A 16,401-nucleotide genomic window follows, 5' to 3' on the forward strand; every position below is an offset into this window, starting at 1 on the left:
TGCCCCACCACCCCTGCCAGCTGGTAGCAGTGTTTCTCTCCCCCAAGTAGCCCCACCACCAGCTCCTTCTCAGAGGTCACTCAAGCCCAGACAGCTGCCCTTTTGTGCTCCAAGGGGACAGGGGCACCAAAGGGCAGACCACATCCTCCCTCCCTGCCTCCCAGCGAGCCAGCTACCCACCATGCAGGACCACAACTGTCCTCCGGTGCAAGGATGCAGGCTATTCACCTCAGCCCTGCCCAGCAGCCCTGTGAGCACAGCATCACAGACAGCCCACCCCAGCCCCCAGCAACAGCACCCACGGTGTAGGCTTCCCACCCCCGGGCAGAGACCTGGGTCCCTGGAGTGAGCAGAGGGGGTAGCAAGGAGGCATGCGGTGAGCACAGAGAGGCCAACACGCTCGGTGAGGGCGGTGTGGCTGCCGGGCAGGCCCACGGGGTCCTCGCCTGCTGAACGGGGGCAAGAACCCCCTCCTAACAGCTCAGGTGAAAACCCAACAAGGTCGTGTCAATAAGGGGCTGGCACCATCCCCTACTGAGCGTTTCTTAGCGCTCTGTGTGACCCCGTGTCCCTCATGTGCACCTCTAGGGCGGAGGCCTACTCAGGCTGGTGAGTGCTCCAGCAGCGAGCTGTCCCGGAGGTCATGCCACCCGGTGTCCTCCCCTCTCAGGGGCCCCTGAACCGGCCTTGGTCACCTTCTAGACAGGGGCTCCCAGGCCTGCCGGGCCCGAGCCAGCAAATCGCCCACCTGCCCACCCAGCCACCCCATACCGGAAGTTCCTATTTCTAACTCAGAGAACTCTGTCCCAGCTTGAAGCCCACTCAGCCTTAGGCCACTCTTAGCAGAGACCACCATCCTCAGTTCCCAACCGCCTCTCCTTCCACACTCACCTTCTGCCCTGCACCGCCTCTCCCCACCCCCCAACCCCAGGCCTCTGAGCTTGTGCAAAGGAGCAGGCAGGAGGCAGCAACCAGAGGCCCTGGGCAGAGTAGTTCTAGGGCAGCCCTCCAGCACGGGCCAGCCACAGCCTGGGATCAGCAAGCCTGCACCACAGGCGAGGCCATAGTGGGAAGGGCCCTGGCTTCGAGGCCTGGAGGGCAGGCTTGGAGGGCTGAGCACACAGTGGCCTCTGCGAACCCATCTGACCTTGTACAGCCCACGTCCGTGCCTCCGCAGTAGCCTTCCTGCTCAGCCCTCCTTCTGTCCACTTATGGATGAGCATTACATGCCTTCTCGGGACACTTCCGAGCAGCAGCCCTGCTCCGTGGCCCAAGCACTGTCCCACTCCTAAGGCCAGTCGGCATGTCTGGGAGCTACAGTCTATGTGCCTTGGCCAGACTTTCCAGGGCCTTTCCAACTGTGTTCCCCCCTGCCTCCTCTCACTGCCCCACTGCTGCACTCTGCACACACTGAACTCTGACCTCCTGAGCCCATGTCCTACCCCTCCTGACATACACACACACTGTTGACTCTGGCTGAAGCAATGTGTCTACTTGCAGCCACCTGGCAAATGTCACCTGCTCCAGGAGGCCTTTCCTGGACTGGCCGGGATCCTCCCTGCTGATGCCTCTTCACCCATCGCACCAGTGGAAGCATGAGGCCACTACCAAGCTGACCGGCTGCCCGAGGACCACCTGCCTGTGTCCCTGCATCTAGCCACAGTCCATGCTCAGAAATGGATGGGGGAGGATGAATGGAGGGGTGGATGAATGAGCAAGGGGGAGGCTCTGGGCCAACCTCTCAGGCCAGATTCTGGCTCTTGAGGCAGAGGCGCAGGGCGTGGGATGAAGGAAGAAGGCCATGCATGTCCCGAGAGAGTAAGAGAGAGCTGGGCCGCGGTGGCCGCGGCTGACCTGGGAGGGGGTGGTCACGCTGATCTCAGGGACAAACGTGTCATCAAACAGGCTGAGGATCTGCTCCTGCTTGACCTCCTTGGACGGGGTGTGTTTGGGAGGTGGAGGGACTGGTGGCCCTTTCCGGAGCTGTGGGTCGGCAGCAGGTGAGGGGCCGCACAGCGAGGCACAGCAGAGCGTGGGGGTGGGGGAGGGGGGACAGACAGAGACAAAGCCACGGTTAGTCACACCCCAGGCCCTGGCCCCACCCAGGTAACTGAGGAAGACAAGAAGAGTCACGGCTGCCTGAGGCGCAGGACCACAGCGCCACCCCTAGAGGGAGACTGAAGCAGGAGGTCCAGAAATGCTGTGCAGAGACAGAGTGGATGACAGAGAAGGGGACAGGAGGGGGAGGAAGTGAAAGGAGAGAGACAGGGAGGGAACAGAAAAGAAGAGGAGAAAGAAGGGAGAGCCCGGGGGGCAGGGTGGCGGGGGAGGGGCTGCAGTTCTGGGCTGTCACCCACCTGGGTGAGACACTGAGGAGAGAAGCTGTCGCTGAGAAATAGCTATGACCTGGGCTCTCTGCCCTTCCAGGACCCTCTCTGCATCTCCTGTGGGAGGGGCCCAGGCTCTCTTGTCTGTCACCCATGGAGGCCAGCATGGAGCAAGAGCCAGGGCCCAGCAGAGGGCCAGGCAGGATGGCCACACACCTGCCCATGGAGGGCCTCCGGCAAGTCAGGAACCATGCCCCGCCCCCCAGCCTTGGTTTCCTCACTTGTTGAGATGGGGTGGGCATCTGCCTCACAGGGTGGCTGTGACGGTTTAATGAATGAAAATGTGGGAAGTGGTGGCATAGTGCTGGGCCCAGAGCAAGTACTATTCAAGTGTGGGCTCTTGTCACACTCTTCACATCTAATCAGCTGTGGGGAGGGTCATGGCCAACCACCAAGAGGGCTGCTGCCAGGAGCTGACAGCTGGGAAAGCCTATCAGTTCAGACGGGGCCGCAGGCCAGCTCCTGGGGACATGGCAGAAAGCTGGAGGAACCCGGTGGGGGTAGGAGTGGGGGCCAAGCTTCTTGGGGGAGGCTTCTGGAAGCCCAGGGCCTGTGCCCCTTGGCTACCTCATGCTCCCCTCCCCGAGCCCTTTCCCTCGCTGACCCTGTGGAGGTCCTGCATGGCATCATGCCAAGAGAGAAGATAAGGAGGACAGAAAGCAACGGCCTCTGCAGATCTGGATGCCCTGGGGCTGAGGGCCCCAAGCCCCTTGTAGGGGGGGGAAGGAAGATGAGGAGGTCAGCAGCCCCAAGGGTCAGGGAGAGAGGGAAGGAGAGGGTGCTGTGGGGGAGCAGAGGGAGACACACGGTCACAGGCGTTCCCAGGAGAAGGCAGGGCCGCTGAGGGGAGCCCAGGCCGGTGTTGGGGAGAGGACTGGGAAGGAGAGAGAAGGAGGAAGAAGAGGGAGCAGGGGAGGGGGCACGGTGCCTACCTGAGACGGGGACTTGGGGAGGGCGGCCCCTGCTGCTGCTGAGCTAGGCGGCTCAGGCTCGTGGTTGACTCTGATCTCCGGGGCGGCCGGGGAGCCATCTGGAGGAGGCGAAGGGCTCTTGTCCCCTTTTGCAGGGGCGTTGTCACTGTGGAGGCGAGACGAGGGAGAAAGCTCAATGGAGGGAAGTCACTGCGTACAAAAGGGAATGTGCAAATGCACAGGTGTGCCTGTTATGGGATGTGTGCACGGATCCGTGTGGAAATGCATGTGCATGCGCGTATGAGCATGTGTCTGTTAACATGTGAATTGGAGAGCGTGTATGTGTGTGTGTTCACATAAATTCACCGTGAAAATGCGATGTCCACGTGTGTATGAGTGTGTCCCCGTGCTTACAGGTGAGAAGTTCGTGTACGCGTGATTCAGAATGGGTGGAAACAAAGGGTGTGGGCACAGGGCCTGCCTTGGAGACAGTGACGGCCCGGGAGGAACTCCAAGCTGGAGGTCTTTGGTCCTCAGGGAAGCCACCCACAGGCCACTGCTGGGCTCCACCAGGGAGCCGAGCTCCACAGCACGAGAAAGCCAAACATCCTAGAGGCGAATGAGTCTCATCCCACACGTCCTGCAGCGGCCCCTGTGCCTAGCTGGGCCCCCCTCCTCAGCCAGCCCCCAAATGCCTCGGCCGGCCTCCCCGCCAGTCCACCCACTCACACCGGGACACTGACCACTGCCCGACTCACAGGGCCCATGCTCCCACCCACACCGCGGTCACCATCCACACCTTTGCGCCTACAGGCCCTTTGGGGCAGAGGGCCACAGAGTGGCATCCGGGGGTGAGAGGCTGCAGTCTCTCACATGAGCACCACTTGGGGGCAAGGGGGCAGAAAATGAAAATGTACGTTTGTTCTTGCATAAGGAAACCATGGGACGGTACCGATAAAGACTAGCCACCAGCCGCAGGTGGCTGTTGAAGGTTATATTTACATTAAGTGAAACCAGAAGTTCAACTGCTCAGTCACACTGGCCACATTTCAAGTGCTCACCAGCCTCCCGGGGCAAGTGTTGGACAGGGCAGTTCTAGAAGGATCCAAAGAAGCTACTGACCACACAGCCTGGGGGGTGGGGTGGGGCTGGGGGGTGGTGTTGAGATGATGGGACAGGCGTGTGAGAGACATCGTGGTCCCTTCTCATCTCTACTGAATTTGTGTTTCGTGGGAATGTATTTGCCTCCTTAAAGCATACATATAAACATAGTATACACACACACACACACACACACACACACACAGATTTTAAAACCCACCACTGTGCTACAAGACCCCCTTCCCCTTCCCCTCTCGCCGAGGCTCCTTTCTGGCTACATTCCTCCCGTCTGGGGACACATGTTCCCATCTGGAACCTCCTGGTCTGGGCCACAGCCAGGTGGACGTGCTGTGGCACACAGAGGAACCCACTCAACCGAGTTCAGGCTGTCTGCCCTCCTCATTCCCACCGGATAGCCCCTGAGCCCTCCGACCCCACGACACACACACACAGGCCACAGCATAGCCCTGCCGCCCCGCCGGCTCCCTCCCACAACAGCCCTGCCCGCAGCACCAAACAGGGGACACAGGTTAGGGGTTAGTGGCACCCTCGGAGCAGGATGCTAGGCGCATGCACAGGGGTCGGCCGGCCAGGTGCCGGCCCCAGACACCCCCACAATGCAGCACTCGGTGCCGGTACCTGTTCTTCTTTCTGAGCAGCCGGGAGAGCAGTTTAGTTTTCTTTCTGTGGGAACGGACGGGACGCAGAGGCCTTCATTTTGGGGAAACGCCCAATTTGAGGCTGGCCTGCTCCCTTTCCTCATCAGCAACCCCTCTGCTCAGAGGGGTGCCAAGGGGCAAAGCCTCCCCTAAAGCTCAAAGGCCATGAAGAGGTCCTGACCCTGCCCTAACCCTAACCCCCATCGCCCAGTCCCAGGAACCCCACTGACCTGGGCATGCAGCCAGGCGCCTTGGAACAGAGCTGACAAAGTGAGAGGGTGCAGCCCCGAACCAGGGCTGACCAGCTGAGGGAGACTGCTGGCCACCCACCCTGCCTGTGGTTCAGCACACAGGGGCTCTGGGGGCCCACAGTGCCTGGAGGGGGGTGCAGTTGGCCGCTGGGAGGCCTCTGAAAGGAAGCAACCAGGCTGCAAAACGGGCCACCTTGCAGTGAAGGAGGTTCATAGAGCTCCACTCCCCCCATCCCCTCCATTCCCCTCCCCATCGGCTCACACCAGCCTTCTCCCACAGGAAGCCTGGGTCCAGCCGCTGCACTGCCCAGGTGGCTTCCATTCACCACCCTCCCATCTTACCTGTAGGCCCAGCACAGGGAGAGACCCTTCCTCCTTGCAGGGACCTGGCCTTGATTCCCCACCCCTACCCTGCCCCCTGCTCACCCCTTGGCCTCAGGGCCCCCTGTGGGCTCCTTTCTCTCAGTCACACACATTCTGGTTCATTTTCAGGGAGAAGAAGAAGAACAACATTCCCTGAATAACTCCTTAGTCCTCCGTGGCCCCCCAGTTGCCCCAAGACGCAGATAAACGTTCCCCGTTTCACAGAGAGGAAGCTGAGGTCCATCCATACCCTGTGGGCTGTGCTGTCACAGGTGCAAGCCAAAACGGAAGGGAAATCCCAGGTCATTTCCCTTGACCCGCAGCCAGAGGGCAAGGCACTTCCCTCCTCCCTCACGGTTTCCCCTCAGGAAGCAGGAATCTCCTCGCAGCTGGAGGGGACCCTGAGAGGCCAGACCAGGCCAAGGACAGGAACAAGGATGATTTTGTGCGTGCGCAGGATGCCACCATCCAGGGACTTGGGCTTTCCCAGGAACAAGGAAAGGAAAAGGTGGCACTATGCCCCTGCTGGGGGAGGAAGGCTCCCCTTCCAGGTGGCTCCACATCAGCACGGAAGCTTGGAGTCCCCGGGCCCCACCTCCAAGGCTTTGCAGGCACCCTGGCTGCTGGGCTCCACAGGAGGGGAAGCCAGGCCCAGGCCCAGGCTCAGGTGTCAGGTGACACTCAGACTGTCTAGGAGTGCTCCTTCTCTGATGCCACACACCAGAGGAATGTGGGGTACCCTAACCTGTCCCCCTGAGCAGAGAGGCCAAACCCCCAGGGCGGGGCAGACACAGCCCTGCCCTGGTCTTTCAGGAATGAGCAAGCTCTGCCCCAGGACCCTGCCCCAGACCACACCTCCCTCCACCCCACCCTCAGCCAGACGGCCAGACAGTGCTGGGCTACACGCACCTGGGCTGGGCCTTGACTGTGAACGTGTTGCTCCCGTGCTGCTTCTCCAGGCTAACCAGCACATCGTTGAGGTTCTGGTTGAGCTGCAAGGGGACAGCAAGCAGGTGGGGAGAGCCTCTGGGGCCACCAAACACCTCTGTCTCCCCAGTAACATCCCTGCTCCTCCCCATACCTAACCCCTTCTTGCTCCCCGTCCCTTACCAGGAGTAGGGAGCTGGGAATTGCACACCAAACCAGAAAAACGAAGGGGAAGAATGGAGTGGGCTACATTACTAATCGTTACTGCTTCTGAGGACCATCCTCTCTCTTCTTTCTACTTGTAGAAATTTCCTAAAATGCCTCATGCAGCTTGTACGGTTTTTAAATGTTTTTAAATTGTTTTTGCAAACTAACTGTTGATTCTAATTGTTAAGGTCATTGTGCCAAGATGTTTTCAGGCCACCCTACAACTGCCAAAGATTTCACTAAAACCACAGACAGGATAGAAGAGGTTTATCCCATGTACACAGTGATTCTCACTGTTGAAAAAAATTTCCCTCTTTCGCTTTGGCTACTAGGAAGCTCAGAACTGAATTTTCCTCCTACTTTACATAAATGTTTTCTTCCCCCAAACACCTCTTCCCTTTTTAAACTTTTCATAAGTTGTCTCAAATGTTTAAAGGCAGGAAGGAAAAGAATGGGAAGACCTAAAAGGCAGGAAATCATAGTCAGGGTGGTGGCTCAGGAAGAGGCCCCAAGCTGCTGCTTCTCCTCCTGCCCTGGGCCTGGACTCCACCGCCATCACTTGGTTCCTTTGGGCCCAAGAGACAGAGTCAGCGACCCCTCAAGTGCACGGAGGGAGGGGCTGCCAACACTGGGTCTCTCCAACTCTGCTGTGTAGTTTAACTGCCAGTTAAAATGAAAATAATACAACATAGGAATTCAAGCTAATCAGACCCCTTCTTACCCCGGATTCTGGCAGATAAAGCAGATGCGTTTCAATGTCTTAAGAAACATGAGAAAAAAATTGAGAAATTCTAGGAACTTACTGACTATTTGCTTACGAACGGGGAAAGGGCCAGCATTCTCAGAGCTCCCTGAGCCAGTGTCGCCTGAGAACACACTGAAACCTCAGGAGGGGCTGGTTCCATCCAGGCAGGGAGGATAGGACGGGGCGAGGAGGGCGCAGGGGCCAGGCATGTGGGCCCTGCTCACAGCCTCCCCAGCACTCCCACTGGGCCTGGACACTCTAGAGCGGGGAGCTCCTGGAGGCCAGGACCAGGTGGCTCTCCCCAAGGCCCAGAGGCAGCACTGTGGTCACTAGTGTGCACCAAGCCCCAGCAGGAAAAGAGGGAGCTTGGCCGGCCCCGTCCTTGCCTCTGACCCTGGCCCTTGGCAGCAGAGCGTGGCCCAAAGGGGTCACCGGGACCTACCTTACTCATCTCCTTGTGGAAGTTCTCCTCCAGGCCCGCAATGCTCTGGAACGTGTTGACATAGAAGCCTACACGGCTGTGGGAAGGAGGGAGGGAGGGGCAAAGAGAACACACAGGTCAGCAGGCGGCCCAGGAGACACACACACACCGACACACCTCCACCTTCGCCAGAGACACCAACCGTGGGAGGGCACAGGGCACAGCGGACAGACATCCTCAGGAGGGAAGCCAAGGCTCAGCGCCACCACCTCTGGGGACTCACCCCTGGGGACTCACCTGTTCCACAGGGACGGCAGCTCTTCCTGTAGGTCCACGTTCATCTCCTCAAACACCTTCTGGGCTTTGATGAGCTCCTCCTCTGCCTGAGGGGCAAGACCCGTCACTCCCCTCCCCTCCGCCAGGCCTCTGTCCCAGCCAGCTGGGACCGGGCCAGGCCCACCCGCCCCCCAAGACCTGCTTCCCCCAACCTCCCACCCCCGAGATCTGCTCCCCCAACCTCCTACCCACCCGCTCAGATCTATTCCCCCAACCTCCCACCTCCCGAGACCTGCTCCCCCTAACCTCCCAGCCCCAAGATCTGCTCCCCCTAACCTCCCACCCCCATGGTAAAAGGGACACCCCACCCACCCCCATCCCCGTCAGGCCAAGGTAGGCCAGGAGGGAGAGGAGGAATGAGCAGAGCACAACAAGAAGGCTCCAGACAAGGGGCCCAGAGGCTGGGGCACAGGAAGGTCACCGACCCAGCCCAGCAGCGACCCTGACCACTTACACATGAACCCCTCTCAGACTAAGTGTCAGCCTGCTGCCCAGCTCCCTTGGCCTTGTCCTTGCTGTCCCTGCCTGAGTACCCCTTTCTCAGGGTAGGCTCCTACTCAGCCCCAGCCCCCAGCCTGCATTTCACCTCCCTATAGGAGGTGGTAGCAGCATTTCCTCTGTGACTTGTCCCCACCACACAGAGCCCAGAGGCAGCTGCTCAGGCATCCAAGAAGGACAGGGGAAAGATGGGGGTGAGGACAGGGCCAGGGGAGGAGGGAGTTAGGTTGCCAGGCAGGGTTCCAGGGCTCACCCCCAAAGCCCTCACCCTGGCAGGCCCAGCGCCCTCCAGACCCGCTGACACCCACCAGGTGGCGCTAAGGCCCCATCCCAGAGCCGAAGGCGGAGACTGGTGAGGGTGGCAGTGAGTCACAGACCCCAGGCAGAGAAGGGGCTCTGCTAGCTCATTGGGAGGACACTGCTGGAAACAGTGACTCAGGGGGGTGACTTGGATTCAGAGTCTGAGTCACATCCCAGGAACGCAGCAGGCCCCTCCCCAGGGGAACACTCCCCGCCAGCAGCCTTACATTCTCAGGCCTCTGGCAAAGGCAGCCACCTGACCAGAGCGACAGACCAGAGCCACAAAGCACACGATTTCCGCAGCCCACCCAGCTGTCCCATCCAGCTCCGGGCCCACTATCCCTGCTGTTCCCTGCCAGCCCAGCCTCGGGGATGGGCGTGGGGCTGGAGGAGTGAGGGACCACCCTGCTCCTGATGACAATTATCTTCAGGTTGCTGGAGCTTGCTAGAATAAGCTCCTTGCCTAACTGTTTAAAATCTAACTTAAAAATTAAAGATGGAATAGGGAAAGAGAGAGAGAGAGAAAGAAAGAAAGAAAGAAAGAAAGAAAGAAAGAAAGAAAGAAAGAAAGAGAAAGAAAAATAAAAGAAAGACAGAAAGACAAAAGAAAGACAGACCAAAAGAGATAGAAAGACAGAAAAACAAAAGACAGAAAAGAAAGAAAGAAAGAAAGAAAGAAAGAAAGAAAGATGAAAGAAAGACAGAAAGAAAGACAAAAGAAAGACAGAAAGACAAAAGAAAGAAAGACGAAAGACAGAAAGAAAGAGACAGAAAGAAAGACAGAAAGACAAAAGACAGAAAGATGAAAGAAAAGACAGAAAGAAAGAGACAGAAAAACAAAAGACAAAGAAAGAAAGAAAGAAAGAAAGAAAGAAAGAAAGAAAAGAGGAAAAGAAAGAAAGAAAGAAAGAAAGAAAGAAAGAAAGAAAGAAAGAAAGAAAGAAAGAAAGAAAGAAAGAAAAGAAAGAGAAAGAGAGAAAGAAAGGAAGAAAAGAAATGTCTGCCTGAGCATGCATGCCTCTGGCAGCTCTTGGAGAGGACCAGACCCAGCAGGCCCACCCTGCCATACTCCACTGTCGGCCACTCAGGTAGGTACTGTGGGTCTGTAGAACCCACAGAATGAGTTCTGGCACTGTCACATACCCCTCCCACCCAACTGCCACGGGTCTGGCTGAAGACCCACGTTCCCCAGGAGCTCTGGCACAGCTCCCGTACCCCCAGAGACCACCTCTCCATGGCGATTCGGCCACTACCCCACGACACTGGTCCTGACTCCCCAGACGAACAGTGGTGACAATGACACTGAGGATGGTCTAGCAGCTCATTGCTGTAGGCCAAACTCTGTTCGCACACCCAGCAATCCTGTGAAGAACAGGGTGGCTCCGTTTTAGCGTTCCTGGAAGTCAGGGCCTGTGTCTGTCATTCCCTTTGGGTCACATTCTTCATATTCTGGCTGTTTCTGAAGCACTGGAGGGGGCAGAGGGTCGGGGAAGAGCTTTCCGTTGCTGGAGAGATCTTGAAGCCCCGGTGGCTTGGCTACACGCCAACGGACACGTGGAACAGATGGAAACAGGCCCGCTCACCATGCCATGGGGCACTGGGGTCCCGCAGGCAGGTTTTAGGGGACTGTGGCCAGTACGGAGAGCAGCTCAGAACTGGCCCAGGGAATATGTGGCACTGGTCAGCTTAAAGAACACAGCCTCACCAGGTCACACTATCTCCCCAAAGTCAAGTCAGCCAGCAGGGCAGCCCCGGGACCACAGTGCCCCAGCTCACAGCCAGACAGCTGCCCGTGGGAACTCAGAAGACTCCCCAGCTTCCAGCCAGGCGTGAGGCAGGGTGGGGGCAGAAAGAGGATCTGCTCAAATAAAAATTGGGTCCAAATGGGAAAGCCAATTGGGCTGAAAGGCCAAACATCTGCAGTCCAACATCCAAAGATGAGATCATATGCCTTAGCCTCCCTAGTGGCTCCCCTGAGGCGGGGGGATGGGGCCCTCCCAGCAGAATCCCCTATCCACACCCCACCCGGGAGTTCAAAAGCAGCCACAGGCACCACCCCAAGCTCCACAGTCTCCCAGAGGCAACAAAAATCTTCACCTGGTCTCCTGCCAAACCCATCTCAGGGAAAATTATGCAGAAAGCCTGGGTCTGGGTCAGTGGCCCCAACCCCCTCCAGCCAGAAGTCCTGAACTCTACAGGCAGGGATGGTGCCCCAACCTCTAGCTCCTCCTTCACCTCCTGAGGGCCATCTCCCCCAGACTTTGGAGATCCAGGGTCAAGCCACCCTCAGGGTAGGACTGTCAACAACTCAGTGCCTCCAAAGTCACCCCATAACTCTAGTCTAAAAGAAATCAGGCAGCAGGTCAGATAAGAAATTGAGCTGTGAGCCCATGCTGAGCCCAGAACACTCCACATTACAAGCGTTCAACACGTGCAGGTTGAAGATGATGAAATCAGGAGGTGGCCCAGAAAAAATGGGGCCACTGCCCAAAGAGAAACCCAACCTGCTGGGTCAGGGCTCTGTTGCGCACCCCCACCTCAGGACCACGAAGGGGTGCTGGAGTCCTGCCAGTTTCCCTGGAGAGAAACCATGAGGCCACCTCTCCCAGGGTGTATCTAGCCGTCCCTGGCCACACTGCGCTCACCAGGCACCCAGTCCATCCCAACGGCAGAGGTCTGCGAAGAGTGAAGTGTTACCAGGGTATTAAGATCAGTCAGGAGTTCCGTACAAAGGCCTCCTCCGAGAAGCCGTCCAGAACCACTGTGGTGCACAGTTTGCCCTTCAAGAAACTCCCAAAGAGCCAACCCTCCAGGCCCCAGGTCTCAGATCCCAAACACACTTGCAGAGCCTTCCCAAGGTTTCCCCTCTAGGGGCACCATGAGGGCCCACAGTTCCCAAGGGTCCCTTCGAGCTGGAGATTTCGCCTCTCTGGGCAGGTGTGTCTCCTCAGTAAATTCTGGATAACCTCACAACTTTTACTAGGCTTGAAGGACAACACATGTTCGGACAGGAGCCCTCAGAGAGGGCAAATGGCTCGGAGGCTTTCCTGCATTCCCAGAGGCTAGGATTTCATAGATTCTCAGGACTACCAGAGACCCAGGCATGAAGCAACAGACTGGGGTCCACCCCAGGTTAACCGGAGCCCCAGGCCCCTCTGAGTCGCCCACATTTGACCTCAGGTCTCCTCTGAAGCAGGAGCTCTCCCAGCAGAGGCATTTGAAAACAGCCCTGCCCCCCACCAACCCAGGAAAGAGACTGAGCCCTCCCCCCGCGCCGGGCAGTGCAAGACGGGCGCCCAGCGCCAAGGACAGGACAACAGACCAGAAGGCGCCAGCACGTGCAAGGTTAGAAGCCAGTGTCACCTGATTTCGGAGCAGGTTAGTTTGAGCTACGAGATGAGCCTGCAGTTTGCCTTGGCACCACTGGGGGGCAGCTTTCTCAAGCAGCGAGACAGGCTGGGGGTGGGGAAGGGAGGTCAAGGCGAAGGAGAGTGGAGAAACAGGAGGGAGATGGGGAGAGAGAAACAGAGACACAGATATTAAACACCAAGTCCAAACGTCCCAAACACAGTGACAGACAAGCTGGCCGCCCCTCCAGGGGGCCAGCCCCCCAGCAGGTAAAGGCCCCTCAAGGTCAAGAGAATTAAGGGGAGCCCCAGGCAAGGGGCAGAGAAGGGGGTGCAAAGCAAACTGTGCAAGCAAACTTGCACTCCAACTGCAAAGCAAAATGTGAGAATCGTTAGCAGGGGCAGAGGGGCTCAGCAAGCTTGGTCCTGCTCCAGGGTAGGGGTGGGCTGGGGAGGGGAGGGGGACCCACCCTCGGCCCCTCACTTGTGGACAGTGTGGCCAGCCCAAGCCCTGTGCCCCCAGGCTTGTTCCAGCTGAGATAGGGTCACATCGGATCCCATGACAGAATTCCACTCAGAGCACGCCAGGTCGGGCAGGGCCGTTCCAGTGAAACCCAAGCCAGGCCTGTTCTCATCCTGGAAAGTGGCCTCAGAGTGGGGTGGAGGAAACAAGGGCCAGAGCAAGCACCAGAGGATGGGCAGGAAGTGGGCCCTCACCCAGGTGCCCGCAAGGGCCTTTCACTCGCCGCCGTGGGTCCAGCACCATCCTCCACCCGCCTCTGCTACCTGGGACTAGTCACCTGCTATAAAGCCATCTGCAAGCGAGATTGATGGTTCCTGCCCCTGGGGAGCAGAGACAGTCAACAGTGCAAAGGGGTGCAGGGAGGGCAGCACAGAGGAAGGCCCCTCCAAGGGACGTGGGTACCCAGCCTGAAAACTCTCCCCCGCAGCCCTGCCATCCAGCCCTTACCTTGGCAATTTTGGTTTCATCCTTCTTTTTGGCGGTTTGGAGGGACTCGTAATGGTGCCGGGCGCTGTCATAGTCCACCAATTTCCGCCCTCGCTTGGCAATGCGTGACTGGAGGACAGACGGGGTGGGGGAGCGGTGCTGAACAGGGCCTCACCCATGCTGAGATGCTGACCAGGCTGGGCCCAAAGAAACTGGGGGAAGACGAAGGGCCCAGGGCAGTCGACCCCGGGCTCAAGAAGGGCATCTCATACATGCTTGAAACACGTACTCCAACATTTCCGGTGGCAAAGAGCTCACACCTTCGAGGCAGTCCCTGCCCTCTGGGGTCCTTTCTCATACAGAGGCGAAACCATGTCCTTCAATATCCACCCATTGTTGTCAGTACCCTCCAGCCAGTACTGTGGGACAAACCTCCACCCTGGCCTGGCCCTCAGCTCCTTAAAGACGCCTCCTGGACCCCAGGCTTCTCTTCTCCCAGGCCACCACCATTAGCCTCCCTTCCATACTCTTCATAAGGCCTCTTCAGGAGCCTGAGCCATCTGCACTGGGCGGCCATGGGGGCCAGCATGGAGCCTGACCCCCCGGGGATCAGGTCTAGCACAACAGTCAGCATCTGGGCTCAACATCTCTGCTTCCACATCTGAAGCATCTGGGGCTCATTGGCCTCAGTGGGGACCCTGGCACACTGACAGTTCCCAGTACCTGGGGGCCGGCTCTCGGAACACACACAATAACACATATACACCCAGATAAGAGGGAATACACACAACAATACATACATTCCCTTCTAAGCACACATAGGCTAATGCAGGACACCTATAGGCACACAGGCCCAGGCCTTACATGCCCTCAATACACCTTATACAACCCTATAGTCGTTCCACAGTGACATGGCCACACACGCATACATGTACCACGGGGTCTCTTCCCCTAGTCCGGAGACCCAAAGGTTCAGGGCCCAAAAGCTGTCAGCTCTGAAAGGCCCAGGGCTGGGGGCTGGTGGGCTGGCCTCAGAGGGAGCAGCCCTGGAGGGATGAATTGCTGGGTGAGGGAGATGCCTGCCTTCGGGGCATGGCCACCTCAGTGCCTGAGCGGGGCAGAGGCTGACCCTTCCCCCCACCCCTCTGTCCCCTCTCCCACTCCCCTGCACAGGCTACCAGGCCAGAGCAGGACCGATCTATAGAGAGTGTCTCTCACCTTGATGTCAGGGAACTGACCCAGGTATGTGTCCATGGTCAGCAGTGCCTGGTCCACCAGCTTCTGGTGATAATCCAGCCAGAGGAGGTCATTGTTCTGAAGGACGTAAGAGTCCCTGAGTATACGGCCGGGCGAGCTGGGCCGCACCCAGTCTCCCGCCCTCTCCTCCCAGCGACCTGGGGTCAGATTCAGCCCCATCACTTCGCAGCTCAGAGGCTTCTCAGAAGCTTGGGTTCCTTGGGTGTGGAATGGGTGTACTATAAAATCACTCCTGCCCTGTGGCCTCTCATGGGGCAACTCTAAGGGAACGGATAAGCCCAGGGTCAGGGAGCCGAAGTGATTTGCCCAAGGGCACATGGCATGTGGATGCCTGAAAACCAGAAGGGCTTGTCCCCGCGGGCGAGGAACGGGCTGGGAGCTGAGACGAGGAGGGCCTTCCGGGAAGGACTGAGGCCACCTGCCTCACGCTCACCTCAGCTATCTTGTTTGCTTCATCCCTGCCAGGCCAGTCGGGCTCGTACACCTCCTGCAGACATTCGTTCAGTTTCTTGGAGGCCTCGTGCATGGCTGTGGGGCAGAAGGGCCATGCTGCAGCCAGGGCCACGGTCACTCTTGCCCCCACCTCCAAAGGCCCTGGAGGTGTGTGGGTCCCCACTACCAGCCCTTACCCCTCCACCACAAACCCTGCTCCCCTTCCCAGCTCTGCACCCATCAGCAGCACATGGCAAAGGTCCTTCAGTGTCCCATGAAACCCCCCTCCCCAGGCCGGGTGTGCCCCAAGAGCCCCACCTGCCCCTTACCTTTGACGGAGGCCAAGTAGGTCCGGAGATCCTTCTGCAGTCGAGTGCCCTCGGTCTACAAAGAGAATGACAAGGACAGCATGAAGGTCCGGGGCACACCCCATACCTGTCCCCATCCTTCCTGCACCCCAGTGTGGACAAATGCAGGCTGCTCCTGACAGCTGGCACAGATCAGCTGTCCTCATCAGGGCACCAGCGGGATGAGAGGAGACGAGACATGCGGAACAGCCCCCGAGCACAACCCAGCCTGGAGCACCACTCGGAGCACAGCAGCTATTGCCTCTCTGGCGACAGAATGTACTGGGCCTCCAGCGTTCCTCAGCACCACCCCTGCCTCAGGGGCCCTGACCCCAAAGGATATCTGTCCTGAGCCCGTCAGCACCTGCTTCTTGCAGGCACTCTTCAGAGCCCTATAAGGAAGGCAGGAAAATGGAGACCTTTCCACCCTGAATAAGACACGGGGGCACGGGCTGAATGGCACACACATACAATGGGGTCGGCGGCCCCCAGGCGTGCTCTCACACGACCGGGACCAGGTGACCAATGAGCACAGAACACAGGAGTGGAACACCCAGCACCTTGTCCTGAAAGCTCAGGCCAGCAGGCTCCCACTGCATCGTGCCAGAGACAGAGGATGGCACTGGAAGGGGTGGGCAGGTGGGCTGCAGAGGTGGAAGGGAATGGCTTAGCCAGGCTTCAGAGAAGTGCAGGGTCACGCCCGGGACTCTCAGGACACTGGCCCAGCCAAGAGGGAGGAGGCAGGAAGTAGGAAAAGGCTGGCCAGGGGACTGGGCCAGGCAGGGAAGACCCTGAGCTGGGGAGGCAGCCCCAGCAGCTTCCTGAGGCAGCAGGACCAGTACAGAGGATGGCCCCTGGGCAAAGCCTCCAGTCCCTCTGGATAATCAATACCACACAAGGCAGGAGCAGGAAAGCGGAGTCCCAGGGGAGAGAGGGGGCCAACAGGCTGAGGCAACAGGTGAC

At 58.5% G+C, this 16,401-nt stretch overlaps 1 protein-coding gene across 25 annotated transcripts in view; it reads right to left on the reverse strand.

Moving 5' to 3' along the window:
* BIN1 (bridging integrator 1) overlaps positions 1-16,401 on the reverse strand; it is a 55,180-nt gene that overhangs the window by 6,797 nt on the left and 31,982 nt on the right. For 5 of the 25 annotated variants that reach the window (XM_058715594.1, XM_058715604.1, XM_058715601.1 and 2 more), the window contains exons 3-13: positions 15,421-15,475; positions 15,093-15,187; positions 14,621-14,716; positions 13,424-13,531; positions 12,470-12,562; positions 8,270-8,355; positions 7,994-8,069; positions 6,582-6,664; positions 5,039-5,083; positions 3,320-3,464; positions 1,855-1,983 (exon numbers count right to left, since the gene is read on the reverse strand). In XM_058715594.1, coding sequence (XP_058571577.1) covers positions 1,855-1,983; positions 3,320-3,464; positions 5,039-5,083; positions 6,582-6,664; positions 7,994-8,069; positions 8,270-8,355; positions 12,470-12,562; positions 13,424-13,531; positions 14,621-14,716; positions 15,093-15,187; positions 15,421-15,475 — 1,011 coding nt within the window. The remainder of the gene's footprint in view (positions 1-1,854; positions 1,984-3,319; positions 3,465-5,038; positions 5,084-6,581; positions 6,665-7,993; positions 8,070-8,269; positions 8,356-12,469; positions 12,563-13,423; positions 13,532-14,620; positions 14,717-15,092; positions 15,188-15,420; positions 15,476-16,401) is intronic. The other 20 variants (XM_058715618.1, XM_058715616.1, XM_058715613.1 and 17 more) reach the window with 7 other exon arrangements.

The sequence above is a fragment of the Neofelis nebulosa genome, chromosome 2 (assembly GCF_028018385.1).
Source record: "Neofelis nebulosa isolate mNeoNeb1 chromosome 2, mNeoNeb1.pri, whole genome shotgun sequence".
Taxonomy (NCBI): Eukaryota; Metazoa; Chordata; class Mammalia; order Carnivora; family Felidae; genus Neofelis; species Neofelis nebulosa.